Here is an 18,041-nt window from a genome sequence, read left to right as displayed (position 1 = left end):
TCACCTGACCTCTGCCGGACAGAGGTGCCGCTTTTGCTGAAATCTTGGCCGCGGGGGGGGGTGTTCTGAGCCGCTCTGGCTGCCCACAGCCCTGCTGGGGGGGGTCATCCTGGAGCCGTGGCCCGGCCTGAGTAAGCCACCTGTCCCAGCGCGGAAAGGAGAGAGAGAGAGAGAGAGCTGTGGGGGGTTTGTCTATTCTTAAGTGTGTATCACAGAGGCGGTCACAACTTTAAGTGGCTTAAAGAATTGTCCATATTCAAACTGGCCAGCTGATAGGTTCTATCAGGTCCCAGAGGAAGCTGTAAGCACCCCTTAGCAAGGACATCACTTCCGGGACTATGCTTGCTAATCTATGACATGGAGTAAGGCAGCAGCACCCTGGAGGGCTTGGACCACTGTTGAGCATGTGATGGCTTTGTTAAGTGGTAGTTGTACCTGGTACTCCCTACCTACCCCCAAGCCCTTCACCACGTGCATTGGATGCCACCCAAAAAACAGTGACCACATTAGTCTGCTGCTTTGGCTGGTTTGGAGTGCGAAGGGATTAGATGACTAGGTTTCCTCCAATCAGCCTGCATTTATGAGGATGATATTTCCATGGTGTTTTCTTAAAACTGTTTTGTTTCCTGGTTGTGGCTCAAATATTACATGTTTCTGTAGCGTTTCTGTCAAACAGAATCTGCCTACACTGCCGAAAAGCTGATGTAATCCTCAAATGTCCTGTTTAATACACAAACATCAGTAATTCATCAGTTTGGTCCCAAATAGTGGAGTACAGATTACCTTCATTATATTAAATGCAAGTAGGTATCTAATTGTAGGAGAGGCCACTTACATAGCAGGGTTTATACTTTAGCCTTCACCAGTTCTATTTTCAGACAATGCTGATGCATCATGTGCAGCCTCAGTGTTACCCGGTCCTTTCTCAGCTGTCTGCTTCAGGGTGACCAGGGATGTTTGATCAACATGCGTTGTTCCACTTGCTTTCATTTTGGGAGCTGCTGTCTTGTGATGGATTTGAGCGAACTGTTGCAGATAGGCCAGTTTTATGACTGCCTGTATTTAGTGAGGGATGTACAGCAAAGAGTGAGCATAGTAAGCTTGAACTTCTTATTAATGATGATAATATTTAAAAGGTAAAATGTAACAGTATTTCAGTTGTGAATAAGTGGAAATTGTGTGTAGTGCTTAATGTGTTTCAGAATTCCCTGTTACTTTTCTTCTGTAAATACAAGAAAACAGGCGTGTAATGCCTCATTGAAAGAAGCCTGTAGGGGTGCTTTGTGAGGGCTTAATTAAGGGCTTTGAAAGACTAAACAAAAGGAAAAAGAAAATGCTACAGGGTTATTGTTATTCCAGCCCACTGGCTCAGAGAGCTGACCGTCCATTGGTGCCTTCTATCCTTTTGGGAGCTGAATGACACTTTTGTTCATGGTTAACAGAGGTGAAAGAAGCCAATTATTGGCTGTCTTTTCCACAGGGCAGCTGCAGACGGATTTCACTGCAGGCAAATATGGACTCTTCTACCACAAGGATGGTTGTGATGACAGTTATTTTTGTGTAATTGTATGAAAGAAAACAGATCTTTTTTTTCCCTTCCAGTGACTTGTGTAGATGTTTATTGAAAACTACTGTGAATATGCTGGCAGGGAATGGGAATGTGTGAGGGATTGGATTCCCCATGCTAACTGTACTCAGCTTTTTCTGTGAGTGTGTGAATGAGTGAGGGGTTTTTGATTTATTTTTCTCCTCTTACTTTCTTTTTTACCTTGAAATTGCAATTGATTTTAGCTGTAGAGTTTTTCTAATTGGTGTGCAGTGTGCATTTAACTCTTACGGCTTGCTAGCTCAGACTGTGCTGGCTCCTTTGTAATGATAGAGGGACAACCTCTGCAGGTTAGTGGGAAGCCCTACAACAGCAAAACACATCAGCATGCCGTTAAGGACCTCAGAAAGTGTCTCTGTGCCTGAAACTTATCACCCCTTCTCCCACATCTCTATTGCTTGATCCAGTACAGTATAAAAATCTTTTCCCCAAACTCTTCCTTTCATAATTCAAAATGTATTCTATTCCCTGCAAATTTTCTTTGTTTCAGTAGTTGTAGTTTAAATGTGTAAAGAGACTCAGTTGACTAAGAACCAGGTTCACGGGCTACTGGGATTCTGGAGAAGTCTCCTCCAGTTAGGGGCAATTTTTGAGCAAGGACCAATGTCTCAGTCAGAGTTGATACATCTTTGTTATACTAGAAGATTTCTTGTCATGTTAGCTGCTCATGAAGCCTGTGAGTGGTTGAGGTGGGCTGCTTGTGGTAGCCTCTTTGCATAGTTTGCAATAATAGTATTTCCTCATCTTACGTGGCTTTCTGCTGCAGGTGAGAGGAGAGTCTGTCTTTTGCCTCAGACCTTTTGAAGTGGAAGTGTTGAGTACATTCCTCCTTCATCTACTGGTGAATGAAGTTTTTATGCTTTCATCTGGTTTCTCTTCTTCATCCAGACTGATTATTTTCCTTCATAGATTTTTTTTTTTGTGGAATGGCCTATTACCTGCAGACGGGACTGTTTCTGCCAGATTCTACTGTATTGCTAAACCATATTGCTTGAAGTTAGTTGTGGACCCCATGAGCTTAGCATGGTGCAGGCAGCATTGTCTGAGGCTCTTGAATCCTTAGAGGATGTGACTTTGAGGCACTTGTCATCTGTGGGGCAGTGTCAGTTGTAGGGCTGTGCCTCTGCCAAATTCCTGAGAACAAGAGATGTGGGCATGTGTGGGGCTGTGCCGTTGCCTGCACAATGCCAGCAGCAATTGGCAGTGATGAGGGTGACTCTCCTGGGCCTGAAGCCGGGCTTGCCTGTTGGAGGGAATGGGCAAGCAGCCTGGCTCTCAGGGAAGTAAGCAAGAAGAGTTGTGTGTTTTTTCACAAGGCAAAAAGCATACATGAATTTGGCTTCTTGAAATGAAATAATTAGCTCTGTGATAAGTCAGATTATAAGATAATTCCTGGCACTCTATATGAGAAGAAATAAAATTGGCTTTGAATAGTCCCTTGATATCCCTTGTTCAGTCCTGTACTATTGAAATAGAAGCTGAACCTGCAGCTCTTCTCTTAAGAGTGTCCTGGCAGATGTTTTGGGCAGCTTTCATTTTAATTCATGTCTAAGGTTTACTGGAAGCTAAGGTAGATGCTTAACCCATGTCTTCATTTGTATCTATGAGGGATTTGGACATGGATTTCAAATCAAAAAAAGGGAGGCGTAGCTGAAACCCTCATAACTCTACAGATCAGGAAGGCTGATGAGGCTGTTTGGATTCTCGTATTCAGCTACACTCCTTGTCAATAGGCAGCAGATTTGCCAGTTGTTGAGGTACAGTTTCCTGAGAGAAATACAAGGGTTGTGTGAACTCTGCCACATGGGAAACTTCAGGCAAACTTTAATCCTTTAAGTGTCATAAAGTAGGAATTACTCTTGTGTTAAAATGCTATGCAATAATTGATGACCAAAAGTTTTCAAAACTGAAGTTTTACATCTTATCAAAATTGGTTGTTCTTCGTCAGCTTATTTGAGATACCTTGAAAATTGCTCCATAAAAGCATGTTTGGTTCTAAAAAGGCCCTTCCAGGTGCTGCCATGACATCTGTTTTGGCACTAGGAAGTTGTACTATGTGCTTTTAGTTTTCCCACAGTATAGGTATTTTGAGTGCTTTTTGCCAAAAATAGTTTCTAGTTACATCCAAGTTGCATGTTATATGTAATTGAAAAAAATTCTTAAATGCTAAAGCTGTTGTATATAGATTTGGACTAATTGCAACATTTAGGTTTTGTCATCTGGCTTCATTGTATCAGTGACTGTATTCATACACCAATTTTGTTTTGCTGTTTTTTGTTTTCAGTCTTCTAAAAATGTAGATCTTGCCCAGACTTTTGAGGCTCTGGTTGCTTTCTAAATATTGGGTGGGGCAGACAGAAGACCAAAATAAACCAGAAAAAAATGAATAAAATTCAAAGTACTTAGAGTTACTAAAGCTGGTGTTTTTATGAAATTGGATTTCTAGCTGTTAATGTTCTCTTTTTGCAGCAGAGCAAAAACAAACAGTGAAATTGCAACAGAAGATTTTTATATTAATATGTGTGTGCAACTATATCACTGCTTTTTTAACAGTAAACAGATTTAAGGCTCTGTCTGGACAGCTCAGAAACATGGGTAGCTTTAGCCTCCTCTTTCCTCACAGAGATGCAGAAATATTATTCTCCTTTGAACCCGAGACTTGGGAACGAAAGCAACCTGTCCAAACCCACGAAATATGTCTCTGCTGGAGCAAGGCAAGGCACTGAACCTCACTTCGGCTGCATCCGGAGTTGTAACTGGGAGCTTATGGTGTGAAACATTCGTTGTTTTAAATAGTGTTGCTAGGTGGAGAGGGATGTAATGTCCTTGAAGTCCAAAGGGTGAGTGTGACTCCCGACACTCCTATTAAGGCGGTTTAAGTTTTATGGAATTGCCCTTGAAGCTGTTAAATGGAATGAAACGTGCCTTGTAGGTGTTGGTGGTTATGCAGCAGAAACCCGAGACTGGAGTGGCGGCGATGGGGGGGATGGGGAGGAAGCGGGATGAGGGTGGGACAGACGGACAGGACCCAGATCTCATTAAACTGGTTAGATTACATACTTAAGTAATGTTCCTAGTGTTACAGCAATGGTTGTTCATGGAGGTTTTTGATAAGGGAAAAGTGCTTGAGAATTTCCTCTGTAGTAATGAACGAAACTGTGGCTTGGCCATGCGTGAAGTGTTGGTGTCAGGTTTTGGAATATGTTTTAACTTAAAGCACAGGTATGTATTATACCTGGGACTGACAACTCAATAAAGAAAAATCAGTCAGAGTTGTTTAAAAAATGACATAGTTTACCTCAGTGACTGATGGTTCAATATGACTCCATGATGGTAAGGACAATTGATGCAACTGGCAATGCTACCCTTTTTTAACTTAGTTGCAGGTATAGTGTTAAACTTTATTTACTTAAAACATAACAAATACCCTTCCATAAAACTCCTTTAGGTTTTCTGTTGATGTTATTACAGGCATGAGCTACATGTGGTATTTTTTCTTAGTGTGAAGTTCCCACTGTCTTCTTCAGTACTTGTCTTTCCTACTACTGTAAGAGTCTGCTGCTCCATAGTTGTGCTGATATGGCTCTTTCCGAGGCCATACTACATAAAATACAGCTACCACCACCTGATTACAATTAAAAAAAAAAAAAAAAAATAGAGCCCAAAGCACAGAAATACACCTCCAGGGTATAGTTGGTTTTTTTTTCTTTAAGTGTGTAACCTGTTGCTGCATTCCCCTTTTCCCTACATGTGAACTATGGGTTAAAAGAAATAGAAATATTTCTGCTTTCCTTTACTGGCTTTTTCAAATAATCTCAAGTCTTGCCAAAAGTGATGGTTGTAATGCATGGTTTTAGATGCATATGTTTTGAGCTAAGATGATCTTACTTTGTATAAATTATTTTAAAAACATCTTAAGTCAGAGGGTAGCTGTGATGTAACCATGCTGAAAGCTTTCCTTCCAGGAGTTTGGGTGGTAGCAAGACATGCCAGTTGGTTACAGATAGGGATGTGGATGATCTGATTTCCCACTTGGTTTTGTCCGTGGACCTCTTCGTGGTCTTATTGGTTATTCACATTTTGTGATGAATATTCACAGTTACAGGAGGAGTATCTTGGTACAGACAGCTTGATCGGCATGCCTGTCACATGGTTTGATTTTTTTGTACTCAACTCCCTGGCATTACTGTATTCCACAGAGCTAATAATTATGAAACTGTGAATAATACATAATTTTACTCTCTGCTATAAATAATCTCTAACTGTAAATCTCTGTGTAAAAGAAATATTCCTGCACTGAAAGACATTTTGTTTCCTCCTCCAGTTTACAATAAGCCCTTCCTTTAGACTGTAATCTGCACTCAAAATGTGGCTCTTAAAAATTAACTGAAGAGGATGTTAATTTGCTCTATATTCCAGTTCCGGGGTAGGATCGCTTTCACAATAATGCAGTGGAATTTTTTTCTAGGTTAATTCCCTACCATGTGTCAACATAAGCCATTAACCGTATGTGTGATTGCTTAATGGCTGGCCTGCAGTGACTCAAATACCAGTGCAAAATAGGGCTTTGCATGCAAGTGTTGTTGTCTCTAAGATCTTGATGATGGCTTGATTGGCACATGAATAGGGTATATTAGAGCTAGTTACAGTGTCTGAAAGAAAGCTAAAACACCATGTTGGAAGAAAAAAAACCCCAACAACATGTTGATGTGACACGGGAAGGAGAAGGCAGGAGAAATAAATTAGAGATATGGTGGGAGAAAGCGGGAGATGTTACTTCTCTTGCAGGAACAGACCTGCCTGAAGTTTTGCAGGTTTTCTGTTGCTGCCAGTGAAAATGTTGTAGATACAGCTTCAGCAAAATGCTAAAAGCTTACTGAAATCTACAGGATCTATATGCTGGTTTGTTTGTTTTTTTTTTTAATTATTTATACTGAAAAAGGGCTCTGTGTGCCACTATTTTTAAAACTTCTTATAATCAAAATGCTCTTTAATAGCCAGCATCGGTGGGTAATCTGAAGTTTGATTGTTCCCATGAAAAATCAGGTTAAGTGCTTCATCCCCAAGTGAGCTGTCACTTAGTTTCCAGTTAGAGCCGCAGAAAAGTGAATGAAAACATTGCATGTAAGTTAGAGCATAATTTCTTTCTGCTGCCACAAAATGGACAGAAGCTACAAATCTAGCAAACAAGAAATTGTCAGAACAATCTTCTGTCCCGTTTTCCTGCTAAACAAACAACTTCCTTTTGTAAAGGACATGGTAGCTAGTAGCTGGACATAGAACATGGGAGCAGCATTGGTCAACTGGAGGGGCTTCAGGTTCTGTTGATGATTTTGCACAGCTTACTTCACCTATATCTGCATACCTGTTTTCCTTGCCATGCTGTTTGTTTCGTGCATTTAGGCAGCAAACTCTTCAGGTGAGGAGTGTCTCCAGCCATGTATTTGTACAGCACCAATCCATTGACGTGTTGAACAGGGCCCTTAGCTTCTCTTGCAATACAAACAATAGATGATAAGAGCTTGTGCTCATTAGTGAGATAGCATGGGTACTTAGGAAATGGCAAGTGTATTTGCTGGGTGGGAATGCAATCTGTGTCTTACTTTGCCAGTCACAGCAGATATTGACTAAGGCTTTAAATATTTGGATATTTCCTTTCTTGTAAGAGTGTTTTCCTGGAAGAATTGGAAAATGAAGCATGCTGGTAAATGAAAAAATGTCATATCTCATAGGCTTTCTGTTACTGCAGAGTGGCATGTGAGTACAGGACAGGTTTCTGTGCTCTTAGGTTTTGGAGCTCTCTGTGATCATGTCAGAGGCAGTAGAGCATGCTTAAGGTTGCTGGGGAGAGATGGAATAACAAGAAGAAAAATCTATATTAATGCAAAAATTGGTTTAAAATCTTCCCTTTTGTTATTAGCAGCTTTGCCCATGTTAAAAGGAACAGTAGATAAGTATCAGGAGGAAAAAAAATGTGTTGGGACATGGCAGTAAGGATTGGAGATAAGGGATAGTTAATACTGCAGAGTTCTAGCTGTTGACATTCCCAGTGGACCCTTCCCACTGGAAGATGGGCACTGGTAGTTGTGACTTTGTCAGAAATTGAGAGAATGTAAATTTTAAATACAACGCCAGTCTGACATTGAGATCCTATTACCATAGAAATGTTAGCTAATAGTATAGGTATTATGCTACTACCTTGCAGTAATAGATATAGATAATATATAAAAGGTAAGAAATTAATTTCTCAGTGTGTTATTTAAACTTTATTTTGAACTCAAACATCATCACAAGCTTGAACACTTTCCAGGTGTAGGTTCCTCTGTAAACATCATCTTTGCCTGGTATTTTCTTCCTGTTCATGATTTCTCGCTGTTGAGGTTGGCATGTCTACATGTAATGCATGTCATTGGATTTTAGCTGCACTGATTGGATTCATAGTGCATACATTCAAATCAGTAGTTGCGAGGTGGTGCTTCTGGAAGAGAATCGTTTGCTTCTTGTTATCAGGAAGATACAATAAAACAAAACACTACTACCAAATTTGTTTCTTTATAATTGAATTGAAATTTTCTTGCCGATCCTCGAGGCTTTCCATACTGAATAGTATTTCCATAATGAATATATTGCACATTTAATACAATTAAGATATGAGAGTATTAATGCAGACTCATTTATTCTGTCCCTTCAGTGGTTTTATCACCATCCTGGAGGAACTGGCTAAATGGGAAAGAAGATTTAAACCAGGGATGTAATTCAGTTCCTGCTCTCCCCTGAGACTGGCTGCTGAGGGGTGTGATTTGGATTACACTGGTTTTCATCATGTGAACATGTTCCTACAAGGAGTTGGGCACTGAATGTATTTCTTCAAGAATGTAGCATTGCAGTACAACTTAACATTAGTCTAACCTTGAGTTTCTCTGATTTCTTGTCTCCCCCTGCCCACTTGTTTTGGCTCCAGTGTCCCTGCTGCCACAACACCAGGAAGTTCTCTTGGTTAACACAGATATGACCTGGACAAAACTTGAATCACTGACCATTGCCATGCAGCTGTATAAGCAGTCCGTTTGTTTGTTTGTTTGTGGGGGTTTTTTTGTTCCTCTTGTTTTTCTGTGCAAAGAACTGTTGGTCTCATATGCTAAGAAGAATATATGTTGCTTTGTCTTTATCTTCACCAGTGTTAATGTAATCAGGTCATTACCCATGTTATCAATGGTCCAAATCGTAACGGATTGTTGATGGGTACTTTCTAGCATCATGTTGAGGTGCATTTGCAATATCCTGGCTTATTTAATGTAGTTTCTAAAAATATTAACAGCCTCAGCTTTTCCTAGTACTGCTGAAGCTGGATCATGGTTACTACTTGGGGAATTTTATGTAAGATTAACACCTATTACCTAATGGTTTTGTACAGGTAGGTAGGAGGGCTTTATTCAAATATAGATAGCTCTGCCTAAGTAATTTTCTAACTGTTATAATTAAATAACTCAATGGCAGAGGGCCCAGACATTGGAAAAGACTAAATGGAGCCTACAGTATTACATGCTATTATCTATCAACAAACAGGTTAAGCTTGCTCAGAGGCAGTATTTTATGGGATTTTAAAGGTGCCTTGTTGAAACATGATCTTCTTTCCTTCAACCAACACTCCCTTCTCTTTTCCTTTGTCGCTCCTTCCCTTTCTCCCTTCTTTTCTAAACTTGAGAGAGTCAAAAAGCCAAAAAGTAGATAGCTATTAATGAAGTGCTGGGAAGCACAGAGGTGTATTTTGATGTTACTTGTTTCAAACAGCCAATCTCAATTTGGGTTTGTTGAGATCTAATTTTGCTTTTCTGTAGCTAGGTATTTCATGTTTTTTTTGCTTAAGACCTTTTTTACAAAGTAGTGTGTTTTAGGTCTTATTATGTATCTGGATGCAGTTCATGAATATGGTGGGAAGGTGTGTGTGCCCCCAGTTCAGTGCAGATCCAAGTGTTGAGAGAGGAGAATGTGAGCTAGGACAGAAAGTGTAACACTGGCATCTCCTGTGAGTTTTAGAAGACATGCCAGCACACCAGAGCTGTGAGGAAAGTTTCTCTGCGTAAAATGTGCATACAGTTGGGGGAGATGCAGTTAGGAATGGTAGGTATTGTCATTAAAAAAAAAAAGACTGTTGCAGCTAAATGTCCCTCAGTTCACAGAGACTGGCATTATTTCCTTTTCAATGCCCATCAGTTATTGTAGGTCATTTGCTTTTATTCTCTGCTTATATCTTGGGCTAATTTATCTATCATTTTGTTGCCCTTTCTGTCCTACAGGAAGTCTGTACTGCCCATTTTGTGGTCCCTTTTTTGTTGTTGCAGCTTTTCTTCTCATCCAAGAATTATCATCCCACTCCTCCCTTTCCATCATCTCTAGTCATCTGTTCTTCCTAGCCAGAATCGTGCTCTGGCAATTGGTAAGAGAAATGTTCAGGATAAATCTAACAAGGGTCAGGCTCTTTTATGGTAGAGGCAGTACTATAAAGTGATAGAGAAGGCTACCTGTGCCTGCAGGAGGTACTATGACGTGCTGTGCATTGCATCTAATTCTCTTTTGTGTGATGCCACTGATGAAAGCTGTGATTGAAGCCTCTATTTAAAGATGAGAGTTTCTAGTTTTAAAACAAGAGAGAATTAGTAAGTTGCTATCCAAGAGACAAAGTATTTCTGCTCATCCTGAAGCCTGGAGATCTTTGACTTTGGTTAGTGGTAAAATCAACAATCCTTGAAGAAAAATAAAATCCAAATAACTAAAACCTCACATCAGGAACTGGAATTCTTGCAGAAGGAGTATAATAAAAAGTTTAAGTGCATTATGTTTTCTAGTTTAGTTTTCTGAAATCTCCACTGCTGGTTGATTTAAAAGTGATTAAATATCCAGCATTATGCAAGATGAGATGTGGTCCTGTGTGTTTTTTATTGTGTCCGGCAAAGCTGCTTTCCTCTTCCAAGGAAAACAGACACAACAGCTTTAAAAGGGGAAAACCCAACTGTTTCATATTCACAAGAACACAGAAATCTCCTTTGATGCGTGTTTTCAACAGAGGGAGGTTTTCATTGTTTTTACTAGTGTTGCCAGTTAGTATTTTTAATTAAAGTGTTTCTGTGTTAGGTGAAAGCAGAAAACTTTGCTAAACTCAGTTGGAAATGAATATTCAAGTAGTTGTCAGAATAACCTGAAACTTGAGCAGGCTGGAGACAGCAAATGAGTGCTGGAGTACCATGGCTTGGGTTTTCACCTGTTAAAATTAATCTCTATATTACCTGGGATGGCAAAATAACATTTACAGTTACAAACTAACTAATTTTAGTTAGTTTTATTCTTTTCTGTATTACCTTCTTGGAAGAAGGACAAAGCTTCTGACAGAGTGTAAGAAGCCTTACTTATCATTCAAAACTGCAGCCATGGCACTGTAGGAGGGAGTGCTGTTGTGTTTATTTTCTGGTGTTACATTTCTCCTACCTGAAATGGTGAAACTAATTATAAGGCTGTGATTCATGTTATCCCCTGAGATGCAGCCTCTTGCTAAAGAGGTTTCTTACTAAAGAACCTTTGGCAGTTCATGTTTTAGTTTCAATGCCAGCTTCTTGGCCATCATTTTAGTTTCAGTGCCGGCTTCTTGCCCCATCATGCCCTTCAATGTTTCCAGGAATGGGGCATCTACCACCTCTGCCTTGGTTGATGTTGGTTAGTGACTGAAGCGTTCGCCTGACTGCCTAGTATAGATAAACCTAGTTAATGGCTACCTGCTGAAAGGTGCAGGTCTACTCTGGCTTCTCCTTCTTTTTCCTGACGAATCCACAGTGTAAACCCATGGCATTACCATAATCTTATATCTCTTAGAGCTGTTGTGTCTGTTCTGCACTTTCTGGGGAAAACATCCCCAATATAAATGTGGGTCTGAATTTAATTTCAAGTCAGAGATGTAGTTTGCTGGGCTGACAGACCATGCTGGGGACTTGTTGGAAGAACAAGATACCTATAATAAGCCTTTTAGATACTGAGTTTGAACTTCAGTTTACCAATAAAATTTAGGGCAAACATGTAGATTTTTGGTGTTTTGTTTGTTGGGAGTTCTGTGTGCACGTGTTTGGCGGCAATTCCAAGGTTTGCAGGTGTTGTGCTGTTTCTAGGGGACTTATATCTCAATGTAATAACCCAATCCATAGTAGGTCTTCTAGCTTAGTCCTGCTGAAAAGGGGCTTTAGGCAACTGCTGACATGATCCTTCTGTTGTATGATAGCATCCTTCCCATGAACACTACTAGAGGCTGGGAAAGTACTATTAATATTCTTTTGTTCATTCTTAGAACATTTTTAATACATTAGCACCCTAAATGAGTTCTGGGCTTATAGACCTGAGGGCTTTTTAGTAGAGAAACAGGTGGTGTATGACAGCTTCTCATGGAGATTTTTTGACGTGTCAAGGGTCATACTAATATTTATCTTTATTAAATAGACAGCCTTCTTGATACTGCATAGACTGATCTCTTATTTTTTAAGTTTAGGAGTAGTAAAATGACTATTTATAAAATACAAACAGTAGAAACTTAGCAAGGGCTATTTTTGTTTTGGACTGGGGTTTTGGGGATTATTTGTCATTATTTTGTCATAGTATATTGTGCTCTACCATTTCTGTTGCAATTCTTCTATTAATTGTGTTATTAAGAGTATCTTCCCAAATTAACTAGGTAAACTTAATAGAGACTAGTTATTAAGTCATCTAATTTTAGTGTCATGGATGTTCCTAATATTGTTTGTAGATTCTTACTCATGAACTACTTAATATTTTATTACCAGTGTATAGTGCCTATGAACTCATTCTTTGAGGAGATTCTGTAGAGTGAAATGAAAAGAGAAAATATTTTTTTATATCTACATATAGGCAAAACTGCTTTTACATAACGTTCTTCATTAAACAAGAATTGTTTTAAGACTTGTCTGATGATCATTAAGAAACTTTCAAAGTTGGTGTTTTGATGTTCCCCAAAGTTTGCAAATCAGTGCCATAAAGATTGGCTTATTTATTTAGTAAGAATTACTATCACATGTAATGGAGGCAAATACAGAAACTTGATAAATATTTCAGCTTTTTAGCAAGGCATCATGATAAGCAGTCCCTGAAGATTCACATGATAAAGACAAGTGCAGTTTATATTTGTGTCTGGTTTTGTTGTAAATTCAGCTTCACTGAAAATAAATTTCAGTAGAACTTGAGAATATTGATGATGGTTCTCAGTCCTCGTTATAGGGTGATCTGTTTCATGCTTACATCTAAATAATCTACTTTCTAAATTAAAATTGTAGAGCCTAACACTTGAAGCTACACGGAAAAAACATTTTTAGCTAATTTCAGATCCCAGAGAAAGCCAGAATTGCTTTGAATTTGGATGTCAGCCATTCTGTGTGTCTGCATGGTTTCCATTGACTTTGTTTAGGATTGCATAGGGCACTTCTGAAATTGAGCGTTTACCACTCCGGAAATTTCAAGACCATTGCTTTCAGGTGGATGTAGTTTCCTTACCTCAGCTGTCAAAAAGAGCTACCATGTAGTACAACAAATGTGGGTGCAGCCAAAATCTTTGCCAAAGTGATGCATAAGCTTTCTGATGATATGTACTGTTGACTTATTTTTAGTACCACCATTTATTATGGTGCATATGACAATAAGGTTTTATATCACCTGGACAGTTTTTTGAGAGTTGTGATTTTCTTGCATGGGTTACTGTTTTTTAAGATTAGGATCTCCACTCTCTTCTTATTCTTCTGCCCTATTCATAAATGCTTCCTAGTTGATACTAGACGTGGATTTTCAGTCCTCTGGAAAGGAGAGGACAAGCCTGGATGTGTGAAATGTGTGTATTTATGACAATTTGAAAAATGTGCGAGAATAGAAGTTGCAGTCTCCCATGGAGTAGACAAATGGCAGTTCATGTACCTGATACACTTATTTACTTTCCTGCACAAGAAGAAAAACATCCTCCACAGCAGCCACAGCATTGCACTGTTACCAGGCTGCTGCCAAGGCACAAAGCACTGCTTAAAGCATGCAGGCTGTAGAGTCCAGGGATAAGGCATCTTGAGTTCAGCTCCTTCTGGAGCTTAGTGAAGGAGTCTTTTGTACCATAGCGGATTTTTTTTGGCTCTTATCACAGTTGGGTTTGTTTTGTATGAGCTGAACCTTATTTTGATCTCACTGCTCTTGAGTTAGGTTAGTATACTGTTAGCAGCTGCTGAGGAGTACTTTCTTAGTTTACACTGGGAAATGAGAAATGAAGTTTTTGGACTACTATTTAATAAACATTTAGTTTAGAGGAGTGGTTGCCTCTAGATTTAGTGTAAGAGTGCAGTTTTCACATTGGCAATGCCTGAGGGTCTCTGCTGCACAGGTGGTGCAGCAGATCAGTTGCCAGTTACTTGTTAATGTCATGGAGGGGCTTCAGTGGTACTTGTTGGCCATTAGTGAGGTAAAAGTAGTTTTGCTTTGTTTGCTTTCTATCTGAATTATGTAGGGAGGTGGCAGATAGACTCTAGAGAACAACATGTGGAAGACAGCAAGCAGGGAAGGCTCTACTAACAAGTGTTACTGAATTGCTCATTAACTACATACTGAAAAAACCCAAACCAGTAACCAAGTGGAAAGTAAGAACTTGGATTATGCCATGAATTGTTATGCAGTTAGATTAATTATCAAACCAAAGTGTTTTCATGCTGCTTTTACTCACATTGAGTAATAACTTGCTTTAGGACTGGATTATCTGTGATCTTTGTGTAGGTGTGAACTGAGGTGATGGCACCAAGTTTGCCACTTACTGCTGCTTTGTAAAGAAAAAAGCTGAGCAGGTCCACATACCAATCATGTAAGCACTTGCTGCCAGCTTCTCTCTGCTCATGGACTGAGAATGAAATCTGTTTGAAACTATTACCTTGAGGACTTTCATAGGTTTTGGAGAAGAAAAACAAAACAAAACAAGACTGTGGTAGAGCTAGGACATGTTTCTGTTATTCTTGCCAGTTGTTCCAGAAGCCTTATTTGCCAGAAGCTATTTATTAAGTCCTAATGCATGTATTCCTTTTTTTTAAAGACACTGTGGGATGAAAATTTGCTTGGTGGGTGGTCACAATGGTTTTTTTTTTTAACTTTTTTTCGTATGTTGTGGTTTTAGAGTCTTAATCATCTGAGTTAAAACTGTATGTAAGTTGGTAAAAATTAGTACTGGGGATAACAGTACTGTAGAGCATCTTCCATGTATGCCTTCCCTGTAGTTTCACAGTAATTATTTTTTGTTTAAAGGTGTTGGAAAACTTTATTTTGTCAACTTCCCATTTTATAGGTCTTTGCTGCAACTGGATTCTCAAATTACACTGATTTGAAAGTTTGTCATGCAAATTTCTAGAAAGAGATATTACTGTGTGATACTAGAATAGTTTTTTTTCTGTTACCATACTATATGATGAACCTTTCTTTTTCTTACGCTTTTCATAGAGTGTAAAAATCCTTATCTGGTTATTGATAAATCTGTATTTGTTCTTTTCCAGAGATATCAGCATGAATAACATCACGAGACTACCAGAAGATGCCTTCAAGAACTTTCCCTACTTGGAAGAGCTGTAAGTATTTTACACATGTTAAAAGTTCTGCTGCAACATCATATGGCTGTATAAAGTGGAAGGTGGTTGGAGAAACAGTGTTAAGTTGAGCTGCGAACAGAAAAAGCAATTATACTTAAAAATATTATCTTGTACATGTTTGGAAACCAGGACAGTAAATGCTACTTAAAAGGGACTTTTTGTGGTAATTATTTTAATCATGGCTAGAGTGATGACACATACTAATTACAGTGTTATCCAAAGATAACACAAGAGTTGTGTAATTACCATTGTTTCTGAAGGAACTACAGTATAGCTGTTGCATAAGTTCCATAAAATAGATGTTGCTTCATTTACTGAGCAGCTGGCTCCCATTGTCCTTGTAGGCTACAGATGGCAATGCTCACAAGCCCATCCTGACCTGTATCAAAATTCTGTGGTACAGGGCTTCTTTTTCTTAATTTCTCTGGCAGAATTTTTTTTTTCCTACTTTCCACCTCCCTTTTGTCCTACTCTCATTTTAGCTTTCTTTTTGTGTGTTTTAGTTAACTGATACTTGGATTTCTGAATCCTCAAGCTCATGTGCTCAGTATTTTGTTGAAGTCTTAATTAAGATGCCTTTGCAAAGCCGAAGCATGCTTTCACAGCATAGTCCTTAATTAAGTTGGGTTTTGGAGTCAGTAAACAGGGAGGCAGGTTTGACTTTCACTTACTACTATTAAGTATGGTTTTGTGACAAGTGCTTTCTGTGTGCCTTACAGTTTCCTTATCTGTGAAGAGAGGGTGAGGGTAATGGTTCAACCTTTGCAAGAGAGCTTTGAGAACTTCCAGTACTAAGCAATAGATAAGACAAAACTCCTGCAATTTGCTTTGCTTCTCTTATATTTTCAGTGACAAAGTAGGATTTCTTATATTAAAGAGCATTTAAAGTACAAATTAAGGCTGTCTCTATTTGTGACTTTGGCAAGACTAGGACTATGAATGCCGTGGTGAGAGGTTTTTCAATAAATCACCTTAGGGAAAGAACAGCTTGTTTCCATGAAGAGACCACCCTTATGAGGTAGGGAAGTGTTCTTCTAACTTTACCGATGAGGAAACAAGCAACGAATGGAAACCATTTGTAGAGGGCAAAAGGATAAATGAACCCTATAGCAAAACTGCAGATAAAGCCCCGAACCCTTTGACTCTGGTTATCTACTATAACCAGTACAGCCGCCACACCTCACTGGAGCAGAGATACTGAGAAATTGATAAGAGATGGATTACTTGCTTCTGAAGAAAGACTTGGGTTCCTGAAAGCTGCTTCCTTGCATCTCAGCCACACTGGTTGCTTTAGTGTGTTCCACCTGTCCTTAGAATTTTGATCTCTCTTATATATCCTGGTAATGTTGTAGCTACTATTACTAATGCACTTAAATAACTCCATTTTACCTGGTTCTTAGATAGTTTTGACTCAGGTCAGTACAATTGTGAAGTGCAGTTGAGCTTATTTATCTCAGATAAATTGTGTGTGATATCTTATTTAATGTTTAACAGGTTCTAGTTTATTCTCTCTGATTTTAGGTATTGCTTAAATCTGTGATATAGTCAAGACTGCTGTATGAAGAAAAATAGGTTTTCAGATGGTGCATTTGTGTAATTGACAGAATTTAAGAAAGGCTCTATGGCATGAGTAGTTACTTGGGAAAAAAAGAGGCTTAGGAAGGCTTGGTTGGCTTCAGAATATATACTAGCCAATATTCCATATATGCTTTATCATATGTGCTTCTGTATGTCTCTATGTTTTGTTAGACTAGATTTGTAACCCCGTTTTTTAATTTTAATTCTTCATAGGCATATTTCATGCCAGAAGTTGAAAAACTCAAACAATTCTGTTTTTCCAGTGTAGATGACTGTGGGAGACTTCATTTTTTTTTCCCCCAATAAGTAATTAAGCAATAAAACCTAACTGGTGGGTGTGCATATTGTGTAACTTCATAAACCTTGAGGCGTGTCAGGAGGTAAAGAGGAAAGGCAGAGCCTTTAGCTATCATCTGTTGTGCCTGTTGCATAAGAGCCATTTGCTACATTGTCCCCCTAAATTCCAGGTTTTCAGTTTGAAAAAAAAAAGTGGGCTAGCATTAAGCTCAGATTTACGTGTGAACACCAAGAAACTTTAAATCATTCTTAGCGTGCTTACCTGATGGGTTAAAGCAGCTTCTGGGGGAAAAAAAAACCAAACCACCAGTCAACTACAGATTCCCTTGTTTCAGTTCAAATGGTTCTTAAATGGGAATATAATAAAGCAGTTTCTAACAAAAGCAGCTTTCTTCCTTAACAGAAATGACCAGCACCAGATATGACACATTTCTGCTTTGTTCTCCCTGTTCCTTTTTCTCTATGGGATAGGGTACAAAAATATTTCATTCTTTATTTTTCCTGGTTATGAACAGGAGCAACTGAACTCTCGTACTTCCTACTGTACAACCACAATTTTTCCTTTCTGTGATTGTCAGAGTTTCTTCCTGGCTTTTATTTATAGTTGAACAGATCCAAATTCTGACTGCCAGGCACTAGCAAAGTCGCTTTTTCAGCATGCAAACCTGGGAGTTAGTCTCCATGCCAAAGAAAAATAAATTAAAGAAAAGACTTAAAGTGGTGTTGGAATCTGTGCTAGAAGTGACTTTTCATTGAGAAGTTCTCCCAAGAATTGTGTTTAAAGCAAATGAAAATACCACAAACTAATGGGAAGGCAGTAAGTACCCACACCAGTGTGGACTCTAGGAGGTCTCCATCAAGGAGACAGCCCCAGACACCTTTGCCTTCGTACCATGCCTTAGCCCTGC

The 18,041-nt window shown here is 39.0% G+C and overlaps 1 protein-coding gene across 3 annotated transcripts in view; it reads left to right on the top strand.

Moving 5' to 3' along the window:
- Positions 1-18,041, top strand: part of LGR4 (leucine rich repeat containing G protein-coupled receptor 4) — a 75,234-nt gene that overhangs the window by 19,646 nt on the left and 37,547 nt on the right. For all 3 annotated transcript variants that reach the window (XM_069016492.1, XM_069016491.1, XM_069016493.1), the window contains exon 2: positions 15,166-15,237. In XM_069016492.1, the coding sequence (XP_068872593.1) occupies positions 15,166-15,237 (72 nt within the window). The remainder of the gene's footprint in view (positions 1-15,165; positions 15,238-18,041) is intronic.

The sequence above is a fragment of the Aphelocoma coerulescens genome, chromosome 5, assembly GCF_041296385.1.
Source record: "Aphelocoma coerulescens isolate FSJ_1873_10779 chromosome 5, UR_Acoe_1.0, whole genome shotgun sequence".
Taxonomy (NCBI): domain Eukaryota; kingdom Metazoa; phylum Chordata; class Aves; order Passeriformes; family Corvidae; genus Aphelocoma; species Aphelocoma coerulescens.
The sequence above is the reverse complement of the archived record's forward strand: the minus strand, read 5'-3'. Positions and strand labels throughout refer to the sequence as shown.